At 35.8% G+C, this 26511-nt stretch overlaps 1 protein-coding gene across 12 annotated transcripts in view; it reads left to right on the top strand.

Moving 5' to 3' along the window:
- Nucleotides 1–26511, top strand: part of GPHN (gephyrin) — a 291964-nt gene that overhangs the window by 137531 nt on the left and 127922 nt on the right. For all 12 annotated transcript variants that reach the window (XM_032689727.1, XM_032689720.1, XM_032689728.1 and 9 more), the window contains one exon: nucleotides 17692–17784. In XM_032689727.1, coding sequence (XP_032545618.1) covers nucleotides 17692–17784 — 93 coding nt within the window. The remainder of the gene's footprint in view (nucleotides 1–17691; nucleotides 17785–26511) is intronic.

Below are 26511 nucleotides of genomic sequence, written 5' to 3'. Positions count from 1 at the left end.
ATTTGTGTGTGCACTTTCAGAATATTCTGAATTTCTGTATTTTGTTGTGCAATTTTAATATCTTAAACTGTTTAAAAAACAATCCTATATTTGGACAAATAGTATTTTTGCAGAGTCATAATATTACAACAGCAAAAACTGAGCTAGTTATGTGTAGTTCATCTAACACCATGACAATCTCATAATATACAGACTGAAAAAGAAAGGGAGATTCTCTCTGATGGAATAAACAGCGAATTTCAGACTAGCTTTTATCAAAAAGATTTTTGAATTCAGTCTGCTAGATCTCTACCAATGAAAACAATACTGGACATATTTGAGCACTTATACTGCCTTCTGAGGGTAGATAAATAATAGGGAAAGAAAACCAGAGGAAATATTCTAACTGTCCTTTTGAATATTGAATGCATTTTGAATAGATATGAAACATGAAATTAACATGTGATCGGCTATCTTCAAATTTGATCCCCTTTTGTTGTCTTAAATTAGGAATGTATTCTGTCATTGAATCATTTAGTTTGGAAAAGACCTGTACGATCATCGTGTCCGAGTGTAAACCTAACACCACTGCCAAATCCACCACTAAACCATGTCCCCAAGTGCCACATCTATGTGTATTTTAAATACCACCAGGGACAGTGACTCTGCCACTTCCCTGAGCAGCCTGTTCCACTGCTTGATAACCCTTTTGGTGAAGAAATTTTTCCTAATATCTGATCTAAACCCCCCAGCACAACTTGAGGACATTTCCCCCTGTCCTATTTATTTATTATTTATTCCTTGTTACTTGCAAAAATCAACCAAACCCCACCTCACTACAACCTCTGTTCAGGTAGTTGTAGAGAATGATAAGGTTCCCCCTTAGCATCCTTTTTTTTGAGGCTATACAAGTCCAGTTCCCTCAACTGCTCCTCATAAGACTAGTGCTCCAGACCCTTCACCAGCTTTGTTGCCTGTCTCACATCATCAGCAGTCACAACCTAGTTCTTCAAAATTAACACATTAGGCACAAGTTTTTCTCTGACTGCACACCTAACATTACAGTTAAATCATTCAACTTGTAGATTTCAAAATCAGGAATAAGATTCAATGCATCAAGCCCACCAACAAAAACAAGTTTACTTTATAGAGAGGGTGGATAATAGCTTACCAATGCCAGTAAAAAATAAAAATAACGAAATCAATTTGAATTTGAAATGGTGGTATAAGCAGTTAATTTAAAATGGTTCTCTAGATCACTGCGATTTCTTTCATACAAAACTCTCAATGAAAACCATATTTATCTCTCTTCCCCATCATAGATTATCTTCCGGGAACTGAAGGTAACATCCAAAGTACAGAGTTGCAAAAGAATGAAACATTTTCCTATCAAACCTCAGTCAAACACTGAAATCTGTCCAAAGAACAGAGATTACTGATGAAATTTTTTCTACAAGTAGGTCAGTGAGAAATTTAATATCTCCCTACAAAAGCATCATTATAATAGAAGGAGCCTAAAAGCGTGAAGCATGTTTATTTTGTTAGCCTGCAATTATTTCTTGAGCAAAATAGTGTTCTTTTGTCATTACTGTAAATTAGGATGGCCAGATGTTAACTTGCTAATTAACACATTCAACTGAGTATATTTAATTGAAGTGGTAGTCTATTTTCCTGTGCCTTAGTTTTATCATGGTTATTATTAGTTTTACATAAAATACATGAAATTCAAATTTCCCAGTTTCAAGAATATGGAAGAAAAGGAGCTGTCTGACAAAAAAAAATGTTTTATCACTTTTGTTTTTTAGAGTAGAAAGCTATATGCTTCTCATTCAAATGAAATATATTTAGTGTATCCAATGTCTTATAATGTTTTCTTGGTGATATTTTTAAATTTGTGTGACAGACAAAAAATGCTTAGTTTCCTACTAAAAATATTTCTACTTTTGGAGTTTAACAGAAGTGGAAACTGAAACAGCAGCTAAAGACCTAAGGGACTACTAAATGATCTGTGACATTTAAGAAGGAATAGCTATAGTGGCTTGGAAATTGGCTTAATTTTTTAGATTTGATCACTATGGATGGTTACAACTGCAAAACCAAAATACTGTGCTTAGATTCATGGGTACAAATGTAAAACCTCTTGGAAGATTGCTGCTATAGAGTTAATGGATTCCTGGTAGACCTGATATTTAACCACAAATTTATAACTGTTAGCAGAAGAAAAAAATCTTTGATTGTTTTTTAATGTCTTCAAATATCATAGGTATTACTGGGCCCAGAGAGAAAACTTAGAGGACAGAAAAGACTTGGGTAGTAATTGCAAGGAAAGAGCAAGGGCTTCTCCTTCTGTAGTCAGAAGGGATGAGTGTTGAAATGAAAAGGAAATTCTCTGTGTGTGTATGTGTGTGTGTGTGTGTGTGTGTGTGTGTGTTTTATGCTGGGGCAGGAAAGTGAGAGAGGGACGTGCCAGATGTGTTCTGGATCTCAGTAAGAAAGGCCTGACAGCAAATAGCTGAATAAAATACCTGAATAAAAGCAGAATAAGAGGAGGAATATAGATAGCAGATAAATCTTACTCCCTTCAGATGCTGGGAACTTTGTGTTCATGCAGCATCGAAACAATCTGTGGCTAGATTTCTCTACTCCTGAGAAATTCTTGCTACACTTTTGGATAAAGGAAAACCATGCTGGTGGTGTAATCACCAGTACTGAGTGGGAGCGCCTACAGGCTGCTCCATTGCAATGAGGTGGATGAGTCTGTCCTTTGGCCAAAGGGGTTTGTGCAGCATGACACATCCTTGAAAACCACACTGGGCATAGTGCTCAGGGCAACCTTCTGTGGGAACTTCTGGAGAACCGTTATGTGGAATGCTAACTCCTTGACGTACAATGGTCTCCTGGTCAGGAGCACTACAATATTAGAAGTGTTATAAACAGAACATTGTGTGGTCTCTAATTTCGAGAGGGTGTTGCCCAGTTGTTGCTCACAGATAAAATGTATTACATATCTTCCTCATCCACTAATGCCACCTACTCTCTCTTACTGAAAATACTATCTGAATGACTGTGCTGCCTGTGTAGGCTCTTCGTCACTCTCCAGCACTAAAGTGGCAATTGTCTCTACAAGGGAAAGCAGTAGTCCAGAGATAACATATACTGCATGCATCATAATCCTCAAAGTAGAATGTGTGGGAGATGAGACAACTCTTTGAAAGGGGCAATATGGTATTTTTAATTATTGAGATGATGCCTTTATTCTAAGTTGCATTGAGCAGTTGACTGTAATGTGAATTGAACTTGTCCAGAAAGGTAAGTTTTGCAATTAAAAATCCAAAAACTACTTATATAAACTTTTTCATGTAATGGACCATATGTTAGAATAATGGTATATAAAGCAGGAGATACACAGTTGAAAAGACTCATTATTTCTTATGCAACTCTTCTTTGAACTATATAAATAACTCTGGATTCTTGTAAAGGTTACTCCGTGTGTCTTCTTAAATTGTATTTAATGTAAGATATCATCATCATCATCATGGCTAGGCTTCGCAAACGAAGATTTGGGAAGGACTCTACCCACATTTGCTACAATGTAAGATATATATTATTTAAAATAACAAACAAGTACTTCCTAGTCCAGAGGGCTTTCTGTGGTTTCACAACTCTAGAAATGACTCATGCTTAAGCAAGAAGCGTTCTGACCAGTGGCAGAGGGTCTATTTGGAGGCTTGTCACTAGCGGTGTCTCCCAAGGTTCAATACTGGGCTCAGTATCCTTTAAATTATTCATCAATAACTTGGATGAAGGGGCAGATGCCTCCTCAGCAAGTTCACTGATAATATGAAGCTGGGAGGAGTGGCCAATAGCCCAGAGTGCTGTGCAGCCCTTCAGAAGGGCTTGACAGGTTGGAGAGATGGGCAGAGAAGAGCTGTCTGAAATTCAGCAAAGGCAAGTGCAGGGTCCTGCACCTGGGGATGAATAACCCCCTGCACCAGTACAGGCTGGAGGCCAAGTTTCTGGAAAGCAGCTCTGTGGAGAAGGACCTGGATGTGCTGGTGGACAACAAGCTGTCCATGAGCCAGCAGTGTGGCCTTGTGGCCAAGAAGGCCAATGGTATCCTGGGGTGCATTAGGAAGAGCATGGCCAGCAGGTCAAGGGAGGTAATCCTGACCTACTACTCAGCCCTGATGAGGCCTCACCTGGAGTGCTGTGTCCAGTTCTGGGCTCCTCAATACAAAAGAGACATGGAGCTCCTGGATTGGGTCCAGAGGAGGGCAACAAAGATGATTAAGGCACTGGAACATCTCTCTTACAAGGAAAGGCTGAGTGAGCTGGACCTATTCAGCTTCAAGAAGATATGACTGAGAAGGGACCTCATCAATATTTCTTAAGTATCTGAAGGGAGGATGACAAGAGAATGGAGCCCAGCTCCTCTCAGTGGTGCCAAGCGATAGGACAAGAGGCACTGGGCAGAAACTGATGCACAGGAAGTTCCGTCTGAACATGAGGAAGAACTTCTTTCCTGTGCGTGTACCATGCACTGGAACAGAGAGGTTGTGGAATCCTCCCTTGCTCAGGATTGTATCCAGACAGTTCTCGAGTATCTCTACAGCAATCAAGAGACTTGATACAATCACTGCAAACATTTGTGAGGAGAAGACATTCTATACTTCTCTCATTCTGATACTGCTGATTAGTATTTATCATTTAGTAAGTGAAGCTTGGTATATGTCCTTAGAAAAACAAGAAATGACAAGTGATTCTGCTTAGAATTGTCCTTTCTGACTTTTTATGTATTTCTTTGAACTTTATGTCCTAGTCAACTATCGCATTTTGAGACTGGGTTGAGCTTCTTTTGTGAAGCAGTTGAGCTTCTGTTTGCCCATTTTCAGCAACTTTATCAAATTAGGAAGACTTCTTACAGAGTTATCTCCAGTTTACTTGGCTCAGAAGGATATACATATTTTATTTTTATATAACTATAATCTTTAACATAAAAATAGCGATAGCATATCTTTCTTTATAGCACAAAATAATTTCCAATAATTTAGGGCCTTAGAAACAATGGAAATTGGAATACAAAGAATTTTGTGAAAGTGCTCAAGGTTGTTTGATATTCTGTGTATTATTTTGCCTGAGAGATTTCCAACACTGTAAAGGCATGTTTAAACAACCTCAGTACCCTGGCAGATTTTAGTTTCCTTTATACCAGCTGCAGAAACAGTTGGAAGGTGATCTTGAAATCTCTTTAAGATTTTGAATGCTTTTATTGCCACCTGACTCCACGTAATTTTGTTGTTAGGATGTATCAAGAAAAAATTAGCATCTTTTAAAAACGTATCAAAAGAGAAATGACCAGAAAGTTTCAGCTTTTAGGGAAAGAAGTCTTTCTGATGTGAGTTGTTCTGCATCATTTTTCTCCCGAGTAGAATAGTTGGATTGCAGTGGGATCATCTAATGCTAAGACACCTCTGCAAGCTGCAATGGAAGCAGACGATGGCTCATCAAATTCTGTGGTAACAGCTTTCACCCAGTATTATGTAATAGTTATAATCCTTTGGGCATATAAGAGAGATTCTGCAGGGACTGAATCCTGAAAAGGTCTTCCCTGTGAAGAGAATGGCCTTTTCAGTTCAGTAATGGATTGTTTTGTAACTACCAAAGGTTTTTTCACTACATGTTACTCTTCATATGCTTATACTCAGGGATAAACAGTAACCTAATCAGCAAGGCAGCCTATTACTAGTTCATTCTGTTATTCTTTTAGTCTGCTCTATCTTTATAAAAAAAACCAAAGCGATAATGGCTCACAGGGAAAAAGCTTTTTTCTGTAATGATCACAATTATTTATTTTTCATTGCCTTCAGCGGCTGTCAATATATTCTTTGCATTAAGAACCATCAAGGAATCTGAACTGATTTTTATCCTTTCCTTATCGCTTTTGAGAATAATTTGCAGAGTCTTCAGGATTACTCCCACTCAACAGATAATGGAGAAGTGCAGACAGTGTAATCAGTTCCAGAATACTCTAGTCTTCTTTGTTTTCTTGCATATACCTTTCTCTTCATTGTTTGTATGCCCTATCACAAGAATATCAGAGCAGGATGTCCACATCTTCCTTACATTTAGAGAACTGAACGACATTGGTTTGTTTTGGATGAAGGGGCTTCTTTACTGGTGGTTTATCTTCTGGAAGCTAAATCTAACATTGATTATTAGACCTGGAAGGTCATTTACCACCTATAATTGGTACTATCATAGATCACAATAAGATCATATCTTTAGTTGTTAGACCATACGGCCTGTACATGCACTAGTTGACTTGAAACATCTTACGTTTCATTTATGCATTATAATTATATGTCAGAGAATTATACAGCTGATAGACAGTAATCTCAAAATCTCTCAGCTGGTAGAAGGATCCACTACAAATATGTAGAGGTGTCAGTTAGGCCAGCTTCTTTGTTGCACAAGAGGAGCATCCTTAGGATATTCTGTGATTCTAGTAAGTGTTACTAGGCAGTATCAGAGTGCTGTTCCGTACCCGTACACCGATGAGCAGAACAATGATTTTTGAGTGAACAGCACCATCATAGTGCACTGTGTGAGCAAACATGGAGGTGCTAGATCCATCTATTATGTAATTACTCTGTCTATGGAACTGATGTGCTTGACTTAATATAATTGTTACAATCCATTATCTTCAGGATCTTCAAAATATGCTGCCACATCTTCTTAACAGCTACTTCTCTAAATATAAATAGGCAATAGTATTGCCAGTATTATTCACCAAAGACTAATTAATCTATGATAACATCAAGAAATGAAAAGATGTCTAGAGGGAAAGAACATCTGAGTTGGTAGGGAGATACCTTTTCATTTTCATGCATTTCAGATCAATGCTTATCTACCAATATCCTTATTCTATTGTGGTTAAGAAAAAGCAGTGCCTGAGTCACTACAATCACTCCATTCTGACTTGCACAGTATCAGTACCTGAAATTCAGGAGCTTGTGAGCCTCTGTTATAGTCCTTTTTCCTCGCATTGGTCATTTAGACCAATAGACTCATACTGAGGCCTCAGTTTTCATACACTGAAGTGTAATAACATATTTGACTATTTAAACAAAATAAACATATTCTGGGTACAAAGGAGTCCATGACCTTTACATATGCTACAAAATGGCAATGGTTTCACCTCGGGAGAATCCATTATCTGTGAAGGCCTTGTTTCTCAGTACTCTAGAATATTAGAATATTATTGGAAACTTGCGAGCCTAGTATACATCCAGCAGTTCTTTCCACACTTCATTCACCAGTTTGGTTGCATGTAAATTGTATTAATCCTGCACTGATTATCAGGCTTCCATTTAAAGTAGAGGAGTTAACTCAAGTTTGGAATATTAATGTGATTCTTCAGAGTGCTATTTGTTTGACATAACAATGTTCTTTGTTGCATACAGAAGGCAGTGACCCCTGATATAAGTGGCTTTGGCTCTCGTTACAGTCCTTTGGAAGATAGATATGATGCTTTAGACCAAATCTCTACATTTCTTCCAAAAGTTTGGATTTTTGTTTAAACCAGTTCATTCATCTGCTCTTCCACTGGTCATTTGTCCAAAAGTAAAACATTTACTGATCTTTAAGAGTATGTTTTGAAGACAGATGTCTATCGGGGATGACAGTATAATCCTAAACTGGACAGAGAGGGAACTGAGATTCCATCCGGGCCCATTTTAGTATATTCTTTAGAATTTGATAAACTAGACTTTCCCAAGGAAATTTCTGTGAGGAAACAGTTGACCTTGCTGTTTCATTTAGGGGTATTCTTTAGAGGACTTAAGTCTGTTCTTCGCAATACTGCCTGTGCTTCTGCTAAAATATACTCATTGTTTTGGCATCTCATGCCGATGCCTGGCTTAATAGAGCCATGCAGCAATTTTGTTTGGAGTAGGCTTGCAAAATGGTTCTTCTTCTTTTATGATGTATTGATTGTAAGTTACTGTGATTGGCACACATACAGAGAAGTATTCAGTAAAGACAAAATTGTGGGGTTTTTTGTTTTGTGACTTTACCACATTCTGGCAGTGGGTGTAGTCATAAGCAGCTATGTCAGATTTCTTTCATAGTCTCCATACACGCTGTGTTTCAGCTCATCCCTGGCTTTTCTTCAATCTGCGTCAAGTCGAAACATTAATCAATCTCTAGGGTAGTCAGTTTTTGCTACTCTGCAGAGTTATGAGCAGAGCCAGTAGCATGAAAGTATAATCTAGACATGCATACTGTATGAGAAAACAGTATTGTCTGTATGGTATGGTTTTTGCTGCTTTGATCTCAGCCCTTTCAGAATATTTGTTCCATGTTGTTCCTTTGATTTCTCTTTGTACTTTGGTGAGGGTACCAGGTTGCTCTCTCTGATTGAGTAGACTGATTTTCACATGTGTCACAACTCACATCTTCCTAACAGCTGATGTATTGAATTGTTCATGACTGATGACAGTTTTCCACTGTTCATGCAGTGCAAACCCACTAATTATAGTGGTTCCTTCTCCCCTTTTGAGCTCTAAAATTCTTACTTCTGCTTACTCCTTCTGGTTGTGTCTATGAAAGTTTTCTCAGCCAACTACTGAAGTATATGGGTCCTTATAGTTTTTATTTTACATACTACCTGTGTATGGGCAGAGTGTGCATTCTTCAGTCATCCAGAAGTCCTTCTTGAAGTGATGCCAAAGTTACAGAGTAGCTAGGAAACTAGTCCTTCAGTAATAATTTCCAGATCTTATGTTTCTTTGATTGAATTTTATGCTTTACTTTCTTCATTTCATAAGGCCTTCATAATTTCTCTTCAAAAATCCAAATCTTCTACTTTGTTTCTTTGCTTGTTGCACTGTTTGAATATTCAGAAGTTTGGTTGTCTTCACACAATGATTGTTCAGATGGATTTCTGTCTCTGAGTGGACTCGAGGAACTTCACATGGCCAAATCAAATTCTGTTAGATCTCTGGGCAAACGTAGTATTTGTATTGTATGGTATGTAGGCATTTGCTGTAAGGCCATTGGAATTCTCTCTTTGCTTTTTCCAGCATTGTGTTAGACTAGTTGTATCCAGGGCTGTTTCAGCCTTCAGTGGAGTGATGATGCAGTTGTTTGTGGGAGTCCTCAGGCCTTCTCCTGGATGGGAAAACGCAAAGTTAACTGATTAGAGCGAGTCGTTGTGGGAATGTACATGCAGACTCAAAGAAGAAAGGTTACTTGTCAGTAACTGGTGTTCTTTGAGAGGTACAGTCTGCATGTACATTAGTCTCCTACCTGCCTTTCCCCTCTTTCTGGATCTCTTTCAGGTTTGATTGTGCATTTAAGAGGAACTGCAGTGGTGGCGGATGCACTCTGCCCTGTGTGTCAATGCCTCAAGCAGGAAGAGGGGAGGAGTGAGAGTGCCCCTCCCGGGACACTCCAGGGCAGGCCACGAGCCCACCCAGTCTTAGAGTATATGTATGGACTAAGTGTCTCAAAGTACTGCAGCTGTTCGTTGGTAGGTAAATTTTCTTTACTGTATTCTCACAGGTAAAGCATTAGAATTTCTTTTAAAAACAATTTCGTTCATTGACTCTATGGATGATATGCATGAACAATACACATGGGGGGAAATTTATGCCACAAACTGCATTACACTGAGTAGCTCCCTGTCTCGCTAACGATTTCAACTCTTGTCTTTCCCCCCTATCCTAACATTTTTAGATATTTGAATATTTTTGCTCTGTTCAATTTGTCATTTCCACTGAGAGCTACACCAAAAATTGAGATCATATAAGTTGTAATATTATTTAAAAAATAAAAGGAAACGTCTTACACAATTGTAGCTAAGTGCAGAAAGTAACATGTAAGATTGTATTTACTATTAGAAAGTGAAGCTAAAAACTGAACTGGGTTCTGTAAGAATCAATTGTATTTTTACTAGAATATTTTTCTTTAAAACTTTGTAGTTGCAGAAAAGCCAGCATTTGAATTTAAACATTTTTTCCACAGCTGGCTTCCTCATGTGGTTTTTTTTTCTTTTTAATCACAGAAGACTTGTAGTAATTTTTTAATTCACTGCGCTTCCTGCCAATTAAACAAGTAGATGTGTGGTATAACCTGGCTTAAACTGGAGTTGTAGTTGTCCCTGTTTGCAAATATGTACATGCAAATTCTGCAAGTGGTTATTTTCAAGTATAGTTTCTAAGAAGTGCAGGTTATATGAGTTGAGGGCTATTACAGAAATATGAGTCTGAGGTGCTTGTACTTAGAGTTCTCTGAGACCTATCACCTTTGCCAGTATGTTGGATGTGCTTTTACCAGTTTCTTAGCGTTGAAGCAGTTAGTGTTGTCTTGGCAGCTCAAAGAAATTTATGGTTGGTATTCTGTCACTTTGCCATTTCTGTAAGATTAAGATGTAGCTTATCTGAGCTTACATCCAGTTAATGTTTGGTGAAACTTCTGATCTGTGGTGCATGAGATACATGTGCTGTAGATGTTGGTACACATAGATAAAATATTATGAAGAGCTCTAGTTTTAGAAAGTTACTGACTTGTGTAATACCAAGCTGCCTTTTCACATTCTGAGAAGAAAACTTGAAGTAAACAGTTTTTTAAACAACCTTAGATGAACACTAATGTATGCAAATGGGAAGAAAATGTGGAAAAAGCCATCTTGTTCTGCACAATTAATTTGAAGTTTATGGCTGTAAAACAAAGCATTTATATCTTGTGAAAAAGGTCTTTGAAGTGCTGCTTAAATTTAAAAAAAAAAAAAAGGCAGAGAGAAAGTTTCTCTTTATCTATTGTTAGTGAGCAGTATTGGATTAATTTAATTGGGTTTATGCTGGGTTTTTTTCCCTTTTCATTCCAGTTGTTATTTTAGATTGTATTGTTGTAGGAATAATTAAAGGCATATATATTAGATGACAAGATTCTCACTAGGAAAAATAACACTGGCAAGGAGGCATTATGTTTTTCTTAAATTTTTAATTGTTTTCAAATAAATTCTTAAGAAAAATGGAATTTTTATAACTCTGTAATATTTATTTTAGCAAGTGAACATTATATTTTAGAGAGGCCTTTTACACATGACAGAAATGAGAGATGTTGAATTTCAGTGCTTTTGCTAATACATTTTTACTATGTAAAGGCAAGCACATGTGCACATAGGCCCACACATACATATATATCTGCCAATTTCAGAGTCTTCAGGAAAGTTGTTTCAAAAAACAGACATGTTTGGAAAATATCTAATTCTGACTCTTCTGACAGCTCTAAGTTCCATCCCTTCCTCCAGGAATCTGAAGAAAACTGTTATGCTACGGTGCCCGATCCTTTCTTGTGAGTAGCCGTTTCAAGACCTTAGCACACACTCTAGGAGGGCACCACTGATACCAACATTAGATGGGAACAGATTTTCTACAGAAGGAAATAAGTCTTGTGCCTTGGTGCACATGTAGATGCATGGTTTGCTTCTGACCTAGACCTCCTTGTAGATTTTTGTACAATTTATTAAATCATACAATACATTCACTATTTTTCTTAATTATGCTAAGACTAATATATCAAGGTTGTTAGCTTGAATTCAGAATGCTTCCTTTGTCTTTCTGAGAGGAAATCAGCACAAGGCATTTAAAACCGCACTTGTTTTTTTGAAGTCAGTCTTGTACATTGTCTCTACTCTCTTTATCTTTCTCCATCATAATAGTTAGAAATTCTTATGTCAGTCCCAGCCCTTAAAAGTGCTGGCACTCCCAGTCTGGTTGTTTGATGAAGCACTTCAGTGTTTGCACATCTCTCTGCTTGACTTTCCCTACTCATTTGGATAGATGACTTCTGTTGACCATTGCCTACTTTTTTTCCCTTGTTTTTGGAATAGTTATCATGAATAGTAGGTTTTAGTAGATGTGAAGTACTTTTTGAGAAAAGGTTATGTTACAGACTGCATAGGTATGTTGAACCTTGAAATATTTGATAGCTGCAATTTACTTTAAATGGAAAATGCCTTTAATGAAATTTCCATTTAAGAAGTAAGCCATTTATAGAGAACATTTTTATTACTTTCCTCCTTTAGTATTGCATTTCAGTAGAACAGTTGCATTTTTATGACATCTGCTAATACATTAGCTTTATTTAGAAAAACAACTGCAAAATTTGTGTGATGCTGGAAACTGCAAATATATCTGTAGAATCTTCAGAAGACTACTTACTGTGTTCTGTAAAACCTCAAAATATGAAAAGGTCTATTTAGACATATTGAGATATGTACTTCCATTTCAACCAAGTCTCTTGACTGCAGTGAGTACACTCTGAACATAATCCTAACATTTCTCTTACTTTCTGCCTTTTGCTTGTGGGGGAAGGAAAAAATGGGTGGAAATAAGAGAAAACATCAAGCATCTATTAAAATTAGTAGACAAGCCATGGTCCACTGAATAGAGAAGATTCAAACTCCTAAATAATACAACAATGAGGAAAAATTGGGTTACTTTTACCTTTCATTTTTCTTTTCTCCTGCTTTGTGTGCTGTGACATGAATTTCTGATTCATTCAGTTATGTATACTCTCTCATGCCATAGTATCAGGCTTAATCTTTAGTGAGCTGGGGTCTGGAGTAATTCAAGGCACGTGACTAAGTAAAGGTTGTTATGAGATCTTAATGTGCCAATTCCTGTATTCCTGAAACTCAGTGGTCAAAATGACATCCAGTTCTCTTAGCAACTCTGTGACTATGCAGACTTTCTCTTTTTTGATACATTTTTCTGTATAGTCATTCATTATAATTTTTTTCATCAGAATGATATTAAATCATCCTAAATGAAATTTATCTCAGACACTCTTTTAGCTTGAGCCCAAAAATTTTGAAAGAAAATTAAATTGATATTTAGTATGGCTTTTTATATAAGAATTTTTTCTTATACAACTTGGATTTCTGAGGAAAGCTATCATTATAGTTTTAGGAACATATTGTTCTCTGTTCATCCTTGCATTTTGAAATATGCTTTCCTAGAGTAAACAGGATTTACTTGCAAATATAGAATTTACATAACTTTACAAAGCTTGTCGTTTTGAGACTGTTCTGGAGAACACAGACTTCTGTGTCTCTAAATACTATTAGTAATTTTTTCCTGGAAGCCACAATGATCTTTTAAGTCACTTGAAGTTGTTTTGAGAACTTCTGGATAGTGTGCATGTTTGTAAACCAGCTTGTACTAATTTACTTGTGTTTTGAAGTCCAGTGTAAATAAATGTGTAGTGTTTCATAATTAAACTTCGTATTTAACACTGATATTTGTTCAGCAATTTCATTTAAATTTTTGCATATTTTAAATGGTCCTTAATGTGTAATTAGTTTTACATATAAGGTGAAATAACTTCAAATTTGCACTGTGCTAGAAAAGTTTAGCATGTGCCAAAATACCAGACATTTTCATTAACTATGGAATTGCTTAACCAATTTGAATACTGAATATAGAATGAAAGAATTCTGTATGGATTCTTTATGAAAACCCACATGTTCATATTGTTTTTAGCATTCCCCTATTCTTTCTGGATGTTTTAAATTGTAGTGGTGTACATGTCTTATTCTAGTGGCTAAAGTGTATGAAAATATGCATATGTATTGATAATTATTTTTACAATCCTTGTATTGTGAAGTAAATTACGTACTGATAAGAAAAAGTTATACATGTAGCATATAGCACCTAAGTGATAAGCACCAGAATATTGACTTGAAAGAATGTATTCTAGTAATTTTGGAGGCATAAACACGTGGGAGTGTTATCACACTCTCAGCAAAGTGATGGCAAAAATAGGACAGAAAAAAAAGACAAGAAACACCATAGACTGTAGCATCAAAGAAAAGGAACAGCCCTCAGGACCTCAGCTCTTCTGTGCAGGCATTTAGTCTGATCCCCAACGACCATTTTTGTGTGCTTTGTAGTACTTCTGCCCAGATAAGGGTTATAGTCTCAATATCTATGTGGAAGACCACCATACAGTAGCAGTAAGAGAACTGAAGCAGTCTTGCAACCTGTCTCAAGTTTAAATTTGTGACTAACACCATGGTTTATGATATCGTGTCAATGAATGTGTGACCTCTGTCAATCTGAAAAGGAAATAATTCATACACATATACAACTGCTCTACTCCATTATTTAAGTGAAGCAACAATCAAGGACATAAGACTCCAAAAATTTACTAATGTAAATAATCTATGAACTTCAGTTATCTCCAAAGATCAGGGAATTATTCCTTTCATTTCAGTAAGGAATCCCTATTTGTTTTTCCTGTTCAGTTAGTAATAGGAATTAGAGGATAGTTCATTAATGGAGTTATAAAATAGCACCACTGTTATTGTGCATTCTGTGGGCAGGTGTCTTAGGTATCACGGTGGAGCATTATCCCACAGAAATTATTAGTAAGGAAGAGTTACTAGCAACACAACAGTACTCAAGATAATCATGAATTAAAACCCTGGAAAACCCTACCAAATTAAATTATTATGTATTTTTTCTCTCTTGAACCCTCCAGATCAAGGCTGGGTGGTTAATTAAAGAGCCTGAGTCCTGGAATTTGTTTTAAATACAGGAGGAACTGACCAGAATTCTGTGACATGCCCATTGCCTTTTAGACTAAGGTAGTTTTGCATCTTGGACATTGAGATGCTTAAGTTACCTGTGCAGAAGGAAATATGTCTGTAAGTGTTCTAGGCATTCAGTGACTGAAATATCAGGTAGCACTAGTTTAGGTGTGGTGCCAGAAGAATTTGGATTTAGTGTGACAGTGCCTATATGAATTTGGAAGCATGTATCTGTGATAAACATAGGGTCTCTGCACTGTGCCATACACTGTAGGCATTTTTTCCATGAGGAAATGGTCTTTATTGGTTCTTAAAATCAATAATTTTACATGTGAAAGACTAAGAACTCAGAGAAAGAATGAGGCAAGGTTTTTCTTCTGGAGGTCTGTAGTTTTGTTCTGGCTTTTTAAGATTTGGTGGTAATTTTACAGTACTGTTTTCAGAGCCAGATACCATATTTTGTATCCATCAGCTCCATTCCATTGACTTGATTGAAATGACAGTGATTTACATAATCTGTTGACCTAGTCTCATTTTCTCTTGAAAGCTTATCATCAGTGAAACAATAGAAGGGATGGAAATATGCGTAGAAATTATTAAATTAATTTTTCTTTGGTTGAGATGTTATATAATAATTTTACTTGTATAGCATCAGTGAAGCCAAATATCAGGTCACTGGCTTAGAGAAATTCTCATTTGAGGACACAGAAAATTCAGTTCTTTGCAAAGCCAGTGGAGAATCTAGCTGGACTGCCATCAGCAGCAAAGTGAATATGAGTCCACTATTTGTCCACAATTGTGTGGGGCTTCCTTTTTCAAATACTTAAAACATCAGTGAGAATATTTTGTGGGACAGAGTTTTATGGGCTAGAGAGAAAGTAAATAAGCTGAATATCAGTCTCAGGTATTTTTCTGTGGTTTTAAAATATCTAAGTTATAAATTTGCACTTCTAAAATATAATGAAACCCAAACTAACTGCCTTATAGTGAGAGGTGTTCTTCCTGAAAGGCTGAAAGATGCTGGACTATAACATGAACTTGATAGAGAATTCTGTCTGCCTAAGTACACTGATGGAGTAGCAAGAAAAGGCACTTGTTGCTCAGTTAGTTAAAGAGTTAGGGTGCTGATTTCTTCAGTTTATTGGAGGGTGTCACATTACTCTCTTCCCCCTTATTAACCAGAGTATTACTGAACTGTGGCAAAATGAGAACAGAGGAAGGATTTTTCTTTATTTTCTCTGTAAAAACAGTTGGAGTTTGGCAGGTTTTATTTTATCTAAAGATAAATGCTTCATTAAAAAAAAACAAAACCACCAAAATATATCCCTCCTGTTTCATACTGAGAATTTTTTCCTGATTGTAATAATTTTTAAAATACATGCAATATTAAAGTCTAACTTTGTCAAACAGTGAACTTCTCTGAAGTATTCTCTGAAATTTCTACCTGTTTGAAGTCAAGACAAATACATTTCTAGATGATAAAACAGAGAAGATGCAACCTCTTTAAAATAAATTTTCTGATGTATATCTATGTTCTTGAAACAAACAGTTTTAAGACTTAAAATGCTTTTTACTACCATAATTCACATGTTTTTCAAAATGTAAGCTAAAAGCCTGACTTAGTGGTTCAATTATGTATGGATTTGAGACATTATCTGTGTTCTTTTCTCTTATTTGAAATGTGCATGTAATGAACTTCTGGTAATCTACAGCCCCGTTAGAGTGCCATCCTCCAAAGGGATAGAGTAAAAAGATGAATGTGATTTTAACAAAGACGAGAGAGAACGCAAAAGAGAAAGTAGAAGGATGTTTAAAGAAAGGAGAAATAAACACAGAACCTTTGGCTTTGCCACTTCTTCAAGTAATCCTTGGATACTTTTGCATGATGGGGCTTGCAGGCAGACACAAGTGTATTCTAGCTGCAATTTGGAAGCGTCTGAATATGAGCCTTCTGTTAAATGGAAGTTACATAGCAGTGCTAACCTCACAGAAAATACAGCTGAGGATTAATCTAAATTGGTAATACTTTTTAAAATGTTCTGGACAGTTTTATTTCAAGCTTTTAATATCAGTATATTTCTTAGAGCTAATTTTATGATAAATAAGAAGCTTCAAGCCAACAGTCACCAATATTATTCATTGCTCCCCAATATAGTACTCTAGAAACTTAAATGTGCCATAAACTTTTTCAAAGAATGATGTTTCTTTGCTCTAAGAAGGATAGCTCTCTAAGTAATTGATCTGATTTGTGCAGATGGATACTTTACTGTGTAATAAGTCAGTGTACTTCAGGCAACACAGCTAATTTTGCACTCCAAGCAGATATGCTGCTGCTGTGCTAGCACACAGTAGAGTATGAAGGATAAGTGATATAATCACATTGAGATTAAATAAATTTTCTACTTATGTCAAATTTTTATCACAGCTTGAGAATTTGTTTAAAAAGTCATTTGAAAAATGAATGCAAATAAAATTAAACAGTTCTCTAGTATCATGAGTTATCCAGTATTGCAAGTCATTTTACATGACAGATTTTTTGGTCCAGCCTTGGAATGTGTATACACACTCCTGTTGAGATGGTGGAGGGAATGTAGAAAAGGTGATTATAGATCATCTTTTTGTGTTGCTGCATTAGGTGCATCTTGTAGTAGATAAGCTTACAAATATGTGGTTCTTGCTTTTTTCAGGGTAATAAAAAGTGCAGCATGGAAACCAAAGTTACTGTGACAAGAATCAACAATGTAATCTGAATTAAATGCACGTACTCTATTAGCAGGTGTCAAAGGATATTATATTTATATATCAAAATAAACAGTGATAGAAATTAGTAACTGTGAATTCTTGTTTTCCATTTCAGGTCAAGAGATGGAGAACAGAATTTCAATTTCCATTTCCAAAAAATACTGTGTGGATACTTGCATTATTCTGTCTTATCTTGGTTATAAATAGTGGTTTAAAGTGTTTGTGTAAAAAGCATGAGTGATTTTACAGTTCCCTGTATTTATTGTGTGTGCCTCTGTTTTTAAGACATTTCAAGTCTTTGGGTATTTTCTGAGATAACTGCATCCCACATACTGCTTGCTAGATCTGACAGGATTCATGTTCTCTTTCAGGAGACGCTGATAGATTGGTGTGATGAAAAGGAACTTAATTTGATTTTAACAACTGGAGGAACAGGGTTTGCACCACGAGATGTCACTCCAGAGGTGAGATAGTCCTGGAATAGAAAAATCTGCCCTTTGGTGTAGAAATGTATGACTCTGGAGGAGGCGGGGGGGGGGGGGGATTTTTTTTTTGCTTTCCTCTGTAACTTCACTTTGCAGTATCTATGGACAGGTCAAGGGATACACAACTTGGAAGCAGAAAAAAGCAATAGAGAGTATAGCATAAGAGAATAACTCTGACCTTGGGTTCTGACCCAAAACAATTTTCAAACTAAAATGTGGTATAGCATAATGGTTTTCTAGTCCCCTTACAAAACAAAATTCTGATGGCTTTTTGGCATAATTTTCCTTAGCACTGCAGTACAACACTGCTAAGCAAAATCTTGTTATGTCCACAAGGAGAAGTGGGATAAGAGAGATCCTTTAATTCTCCCTTGCAGAATACTGCATTGACAACTACTGCATTGTAGGTTGGAGTGTGAGACACAGATAGTAGGGGGAAAAAATTCCATGCAAAGCTACTATTGATCTGCTTGATACCACATTGTCAGAAAAACCTAAACAGGCACAGAGATGGAGGCAACCTGCACCAATAAATGTTGCACAGGAAATTTGGTTACATTCCACTTATACAGAGCTGAAGTAAAGAGGAAAAAAGGGACATTTAACCTAATGACCTCATGGCTATGAGTTGTCATATGAAATTACTGTGTGATTGTGATTGAAGTATTTTGATATTTATGGTTCCAAATTAGATTAATATGAACTTTTAAAATTACATACTTTATTTGATTTGCTTATGTTCACTAAAGGGTAGAATTCAGATTGAGTGCCTGAAGTGTTTATTTGCATAATGTAACAGATCTAGGTTTCTCTTAAGTACTCATATAAGTTTTCAATTGCTTAGACTTTCATGTTGGAGTTGATTTGAGTTCTTTATAGCATATCTACAATGCTTTTTACTTACAAATGTGTTCTGTCACATGGCTGCAGTTTAATTTTTTTCCCATTAGAAATCTATGAACATTTTTTAATTTATTGTACAACACTTCTGTAACTAAAGAAACATGTAATCAAAATGCTCCTGTTCATTACTTCTGATGTTTTTAGATTATATACTAGAAATCTTGAGTAACTGAAACTTTGGGGTCTCTTTATCAGAATATGGGAACAGTGTAAGATGACTGCAGTGTGCTATCTAGTGAAACTGATTGTTGTATTAAGAGGACTGTGTAGAAGGGTGACTGAATTTCTTCTTCAGTTTTCCTTTGTGCAGGGATGAGCCTAGGCAGTAGTGCCAGAGAAAGCATTGCAGCCGGGGCCAAAAATTAGCCACAGATTCTCAAGCAGCATTTGGAACAAGAAATAAACAAATGAGAACTCTGCACATAAACACCTGGTGTTTTCCTTACACTGCGTTGCTGTTACTGAAACTAATGAAGATAGGTGGGGGGGACTTGTTTGATCAGTTTTGATGAGTTGATGAGTTTTGAAAGTTAATAATCTGAGTTGTTCATGTGTCTTTATATAATAAAAACACATTGATATAAAAATCATTAATAACTTGCACTGTAGAAAAACTGCATTGTTTTTAAAAGTAACAGATATGCAAGACTTGGGCTGATCATAACAGAATCGGGTGTTCTGACTGTCAAATTATTCCCATACTTAAAAAGAATTTTCTTAGGAGAGTATTTACTCACTTTTCACTCAATTAAGTTGAATCAACTTGCAGTACTAAGTTTAAATCACAGTGGAGAGATTGAATCCCAGGTTTTATTACAAAGTGGCAATGATAAGGGTCATTCGTATGATAGCATTTATTAGATCATTCTTTCAAACAAATGCTTCAATAGAAGAAAATCAGTTTGGCTGTTCATGTCATACCAAAAACATATTAAGAAGCGTAAGTTTTGTTCCCATAATTTATGTCTTGGGTCAATGAGAAAGCCAATTCAAAATGGAAAATTCGTTATGTCAATATGAAATGTGCAATAACAAGCCTTTAGGAAAACTTGAGCTGATGCAGGAAGTGGTTTTAATCTCTTCTTTGTGACGTATTGGTCCAGCATGCTGTCATTGCTGAACTGATAATGAAAGGATGTGATCATGGCATTGTGCTACTGAGATGTCATCTTTAAGATGTGATTTTAAAACTTTTAAGAATTCAATCTGAAAATGGAAGATGTTTTAGTATTTTTCCTGAGATTAGGGAGAGTGGTCCTATGGGTCATATTTCAGCTGGTATGTTTCCGTCTTGCTTCTCCCTGCTTCTCCTGTAATTTGGATTAGAAAGCATGTTTTCCTGCTTTCTTTTCTGAGTATAGAGATATAATTGCTATTGTACATATACAATAAAGGTTGTTCCCAAGAGTATTTACAGGCCAAAGACTTAATTGAATTTTGTAATTATTGATAAAATTGAAATTCAGTGCCTAGCGTAATGTAGCTAAAAATAGCTTCTTGATACCTCAGAAATGTATAATTAAGTTTCAAAAAAAATTAGTAGTTTCCCCACTCACTTTGCCTTTTGAACACTATATCAGAACCAGGTTATTGCAGTTGTTTCCGTCATGTCTAATGACATTTTTTCTTGTACCAGAAAAAAATTATTTTAGGTATATTTGCAATATCTGATTTTCCTTACCTGTCTCTGTTTCCTAAATTTGTAGCCTCGGTCTAGTCAGTGGGTGGAGAGATGCTTTTGAATTAGTCCTACAGTTCACATTTTGAGGGTTGAAGGTCAGTTTAATTAAGCAGTGTGAATATCCTTCACTTTCTTGACTACATGACTAGAAATTATGAAATGCATGTGGGTATTTAAAAAACCAGATGCACTCAATGGATGGCTGAATTTGAAAGTAACTGTGTTATAGATGTTATTAGTGAATGCTGGAATTCTTTATTATGGCAGTTGGTGGCTTAATTTTGTAGATACAGCCAAATTTTTTTTCCAGTCTTATTTTACGTATAATTTATGGAGATAGTCTTTAAGTCTCTGCTGGAACTGCATGTACAGTCTGCTTGTTGATTTAAAAGTCTTTGTTGCAGGACAGAGTTCAGAACTTACATACAGCATTTCTTGGTGCAAACATGTTTTCCTTTGAACTACAATATTTTAATGGTAGTTCTTAAAGAACGTTGATAATAATATATGTTAACTTTTGTGAAAAAATTTAAATACTCTTGCAGCATTTTTATCAATCACTATGTATCCTTCTGAGATAGAAATGTATTTTCTCTGTTGCTGTTGGTTAGTACAAAAGGGAAAGGAAAAATCTCATGTATACAGGTGCTCTGCTCAGTTTCTATCTTCTGTCTTCTCTACTTTTACATTTCTTCTTTTGCAAAAGTGTACTTCTAAAAAAGCCACGTCTGCTTCCCTTCGAGCTGTTTTTTTATCCTCTGTCTCTAGTATCATTCTGTGCAAGTCTTTTTAGCCCAGCTATGAGACTAATTTTAAGTACGTAGGTAATAGCAGTAGAAAACAACTTACTGTGCCTCAGCTGATGCTAGGCATTCTTGAACTGTGTTGCTATGTGTATTCACAAATAGTTCATCCACACTGCAGATAATTTTCAGTCCTGAAATTTTAAGATAATACTTTAGAAGAAGCGCAGAAGAGCTCTTTTCCAGCATGTAAAACCAGACAGATGTTTCCTCCTTTTCCAGTGTTCTGGAAAATTTATGAATGCTTCTTTTGGTTCTTGCTGTTCATATTCTTCAACACTTATAGACTGGTTTTAAATGTATTTAGGCACATTCTTGTTTTCATTTAATCTGACAATGTATGCATATTTGTTTATTCTTTCATCAGGGTTCTCTAGTCCATGAAAAGAGCTCATTGTTCTCTGGAACTCCTTCCATTTGTCAGCATTTTTCTGAAAAAAGCATGCTCAGAATGAACAAAAGGCTCCAAACATAGCCACACAGAAGCCATGTTTGGAGGGAAGAAGGTCCCAGTTCTGCTGTGATATAAGTCTCTGTATATTCAGTTAAAAATTGCAACAGCATTTTTATAATCATTACCAATTGCAAATTTTCGATCACCTAGCTTTCCCCCATTCTCTAAGGTATCTCTCAGGATTTTTCTTCAAATTCCATTTTATTTCCACGGACTATTTTAATATCTATATCCTTCAATTTCTCTGTCTCAAGTAGTGTTGGCAACCCTCTTAATCTCTATTATTTGTAGTTTTGTGTGTTCTGTCTGTTTGTTTACTTTCCCTTTAACTCTGTTAATGAAATAAGGTGCTTGTGACACAACATACTCTCACAGCAACAGGTGTTCCCCTCAGATTAACCCAAATCCACTGAGACTTACACTTTCAAATAACAATTTCCATTTAATAGGCAATAATTTAAACTAGAAATAATATATTGGGGATGGAGAGGGGGTTGTCCTCCCTGGTTCAGAGCAGCAGGATTTCTACTATTGTTTGTTGTGGATATAGGAGTGCTTCTATTCTTCTTCAGCAGTATTTTAGGGTTGTTACTGTAACAAAAGAAATTGATTTTCTTTTTACAAATTGTCACTTCAGCATGGCTCCACAGTGAGAAGGAATGGAGCCTTCATCTTACATGGGGCATAACTAATTTTGTGGTAGGAATAATATGAAATTTACGACCTTTCATTATCCAGGCTGTTGTTTCAGTTTTTGACCCTTCAATATTCTAGGTACCCTCCAGTATAATAGCCTTTTGCATCATATATATATATTTGTAGTCTATATTAAGACAATAGCTTTCCATATCTCTTAATGGAGGTCTTGCTCCACATTGTTTGATTCCTAGGTTGAGTTATTATATGATGAAGTATGCTGTGTATGGATGATGTCTGATCCTGTAACTTGCCATCAGACCTTTTGAGGCCTTCATATTTCTTAGAAAATTGTTTCCAACCCAGCTTGCTCCTAAAGGGTCTGAATTAGAAAACCTTGCCACATGCATCTAAGCAACAAATGTGCTTAAATGGAATAGATTGCTCTGTGACAGACTCCTCCAAATTCTGTGCTACTGTTAGAAGTTTAGCAGCAACTCTGTGAAGTACCATTGCCTTTTTCTTAGTCCTCCAGACAGTTCTTAGCTTGTATGATTAGACCTTTATCCTATCTGCTTTAATTTTTCAATAAAATGTTTTGTTTGAAAAGCTGTATTTGGTGTTACAAAAATCCAAACATATTTATGTACCATAATAATTTAATTAAGAATTCTTTATTTAGATTTTAAATCTCTCTTTGGAAGGCAAGCTATTATAACAGAATTGATATATTTAGTTGCAGAATACTTTTCACTTACAACTATTACCAGTTTCTTTGAGAAGCAATATACAAATTATTTGCACTACACAGATTACAAAAGCACCTGCGTCTTGAGAAATTCCACACTGATTTAGCTGACTTACGAAGGGCTAAAAAGTGCCTTTCTCTTCTCTTATTTGAGTTTCTCAGGGAAGCTTTGTCATTGCTGAAGGGCTTGGTTGCTATCATCAACTGCAGTCACTGCATGGGAACACCTGCAAGCTGCCAGGGCACCTATAGTGAGAAATGTGAGGGAGAAGAAAGCCTGATCCCATTTCAGCTCCATTTACTCTAATATCAGAGGTTACTAAAAAAATAAGACCACCAAACAAAACAAACAAAAAACCTCAACCAAATAAACAAAAAAACCCTAAAGGATGAAGAAAATAGATGCAGAGAGAGTGTTCCTGGAGAATGGTTATTTTGATAAATAAAAAGGGCTTGGTAAATTCTTGATATTCTGCTGCATAAACACCAGTTTTTGACTTGTTTCTTTGTCTGTGTCAATCCAGCTGACATACTAGATTGAAAGAATGTGTCTCTCAACTTATTTGTGTCTAGATTTTCCAAAATAGACAAATATGAAGAATATGGGGAAAATAGAAGTGTTGTAATGCAGAGGATACTTGTCTGTATATGGGATTGATGTGTCTAAAATGCAAAGCTGCATATTTTTTCTGACATTCCCTTTTAAAAAGTTTCAAATGTCACAGTGGATACAGAAAAAGGTCAAAAAATATACGATGGCTTTCTGTGAGAGTTATGCAACTCGGTCTGTTTAGTTTATCATAAAGAAAACTGGGAAATATCTTGGGTTTTACCTGTACTTTCTTTGGGAAATAATAACATACAGCACTAAAGGCTTTGTAAGGTACCAAAGGCTTTCTTTGCCTACTTAAGAGAATTGTAAAAATAGCTGGTGATAGAGAGCTTGAGTCAGAAAAATCTAATAAGAAAATAGTGGAAGATTTTTATGTGTTGAGGTTGGTTTGCTTGTTTAGGAGATTAATCACACGAACAAATTCCCTAAAGACCTGTATTCTTCATTTTAATTCTGTCAAATCAAAAGTATTTGATAGTGGGAGAAATGTCTTATAGAACTCAGGTTATCTTGTACTCCGTACAGAAGTCGTGGATGATGTTGAATGAATTATCCTGCATGGAAGGCCAAACTAGATTCTGGCTTTATGTTCTGTGTGTGTTAGATGAGAAGATAGTTTGACTAAAATGGATCCTGAAATGAATAATTAAGCAATTTTATTTCATGAATTCAAAAGGATCACATTAATTGCTTCTGCTTCTTTTTTGAAAATGCAAAACCCTGAAAATACTGGCTGAGGATGCTGGAACAAATAACCTTTAAATTACTTAACTAGTGTATTAACCTTCTGTGTAAAGTTGTCTGACCATCATATCATAAAGGTAATGCTAATAGAATTCCTCTTGCACCTTTGAATATTTTTGCCCATTTAAGGATCAGCTTTAATTTGCTTTATTTTAGCTGTCCTTAATACTCTTGAATAGCAAATAGAAGTTCTGTTTTCTGACTCTCAAACATGTATGAAATATTTGCAAGCTCTGTTGAAAAGAATAGTAAAACAGTAGTGAGGGATTTGAATGTTCCATAAAATGAGAAGCAAAGCCACAGTGATGAGCCACGAAACCTCACTTTTTTATTCTTAAATTTTGAAAATAAGTTTTTTATTCCAAGGTAATTTCGGAATGGAAGTTGGAAGAAGGCTGGCATGTCCTGTGAGTAGACAAATGGTTCCTATCACAGTGAACTCAAATACTTCCAAAAATACAGCCAGAAGAACAATATGATTATAGTTTGCTTTTCTATTGAGGTAAAGAGAAGAGTTATACTCTTCTTGGTATTACTGATGCCTTTTAGCCATGTTTTCACTGTAGAGCCCACAGCTGTCTCTGTTAACTGGCTTGTCTCCTATTAGCAATGTAGCCACAACAGTGAATATATTTTGCAGTCCTTTCTGTAACTGTGGAAAGAAAAATAGGCCTGCCATAGGACTTCTGCATAATAAATTTTATATTTGGAACTTTTGGGATTTTTTTTTTCCTCTTAAGCATTTCTAAAAATAGTTTCTATTAAAGCATCACTTCAGAGAAGATAATAGGAAACTGAAAAAAAATTAAACATCAAGTTAAGGCAAAATAATCTTAAAAACATTGTCAGGCCTGTAATTACACAATTTTTGCCCTTAATGTGTCATTTTTTTCTAGTCATGGTCTATTGCAAAGAGTAAAAGCTTAATATGGGGAAAATTAACAAAAAAATTGTATAGACATGTTAGGAAGACTTCTTTGTGACAGCAGCTTAAAGACATGAAAACTGGAGGGCAAATACTAGTTTGGATTTAAGATGTGTGAAAAATTGAGTGAGTTAGTCCTTTTGACATAAGCACACCAGAATAGCAAAATGACTCACTATTAACATAGTTGATCATTAAAACTAATACTTATTAAAGAATAGAGAATTTCTCATTTGCTGCTTGCCTGCTGTGTAGGAGCCTTTCCAGCCACTAAGTGAAAAGAAACTAGAAGAGTTTTGGAAAGCAGCTGGCTTCAGGAGTTATTCTTAGGATTATAACTAGTCCTTCACCTGCTTTTGCTAACTGCTACCACATGGAGCAGTGAAGCTTTAGCAAAATGTTGACTCGGTATAAGTACCAAAATACAAAACCAAAATGACTCTTGTCACACTCTGTCACACTCAGGCTTGAAAGTCTTATCTTATTATGGACAAGAAAATTATTATTTTTTTATCTTAATTTAGATTGTATTTTAGCTTCTTGTCCCTTCATGCATATATTCTTTTCCCAGTTATTTTTTAATTGGAATACCTAAATTAATAGTGAGGTGCATAATCTGCTGTTACTAATTGTTGACATTTAAACTTTCACTGGATTTAAAAAAACTCCAGATTTTCCTCCACAAATAAACATTTTCTTATGGTGTGCTGAGATCAGTTTGTCATAGTTCATTTTCACTGAGCTTGAAAGATCTTACTTCAGAGAGAAGGTGATAGCAATTTTGTTCTTGATGTGCTGCAGCTAATTGTGTTTGCTGCTGGCCACAAAATCACAAGATTTTATAATTACCTCATGGTCTAATTTCTGTTTGCAATTCCTGGCTGGTTTATACCATTTCTAATCATATGATGGAAGTCTCTTGGTCTTCTCTGCCTTAATTTCCTGCCTTTTGTTATAAGCCCAAATAATAGTGTTTGATACAGGAAGGTTTGGATATGGAAGAAATTCCTTTTCTATGACCCCAATTTCTAAATTTGAAGTTGTATTAACCTGTATTGTTCTTGTGCCTTGCTCAGCTAGAAGAAGAATGAGTGGGTGATACCCAGAGGATCAGTATAAATACTGTTCCATCAGCTTAGCCTGTCGCTACTGTATTCCTTAAGATCTTTGTTGGGTATGAGTGCATGGCAAGTTCATAC

This window comes from Chiroxiphia lanceolata, chromosome 6 (genome assembly GCF_009829145.1).
Source record: "Chiroxiphia lanceolata isolate bChiLan1 chromosome 6, bChiLan1.pri, whole genome shotgun sequence".
NCBI lineage: Eukaryota > Metazoa > Chordata > Aves > Passeriformes > Pipridae > Chiroxiphia > Chiroxiphia lanceolata.
The sequence above is the reverse complement of the archived record's forward strand: the minus strand, read 5'-3'. Positions and strand labels throughout refer to the sequence as shown.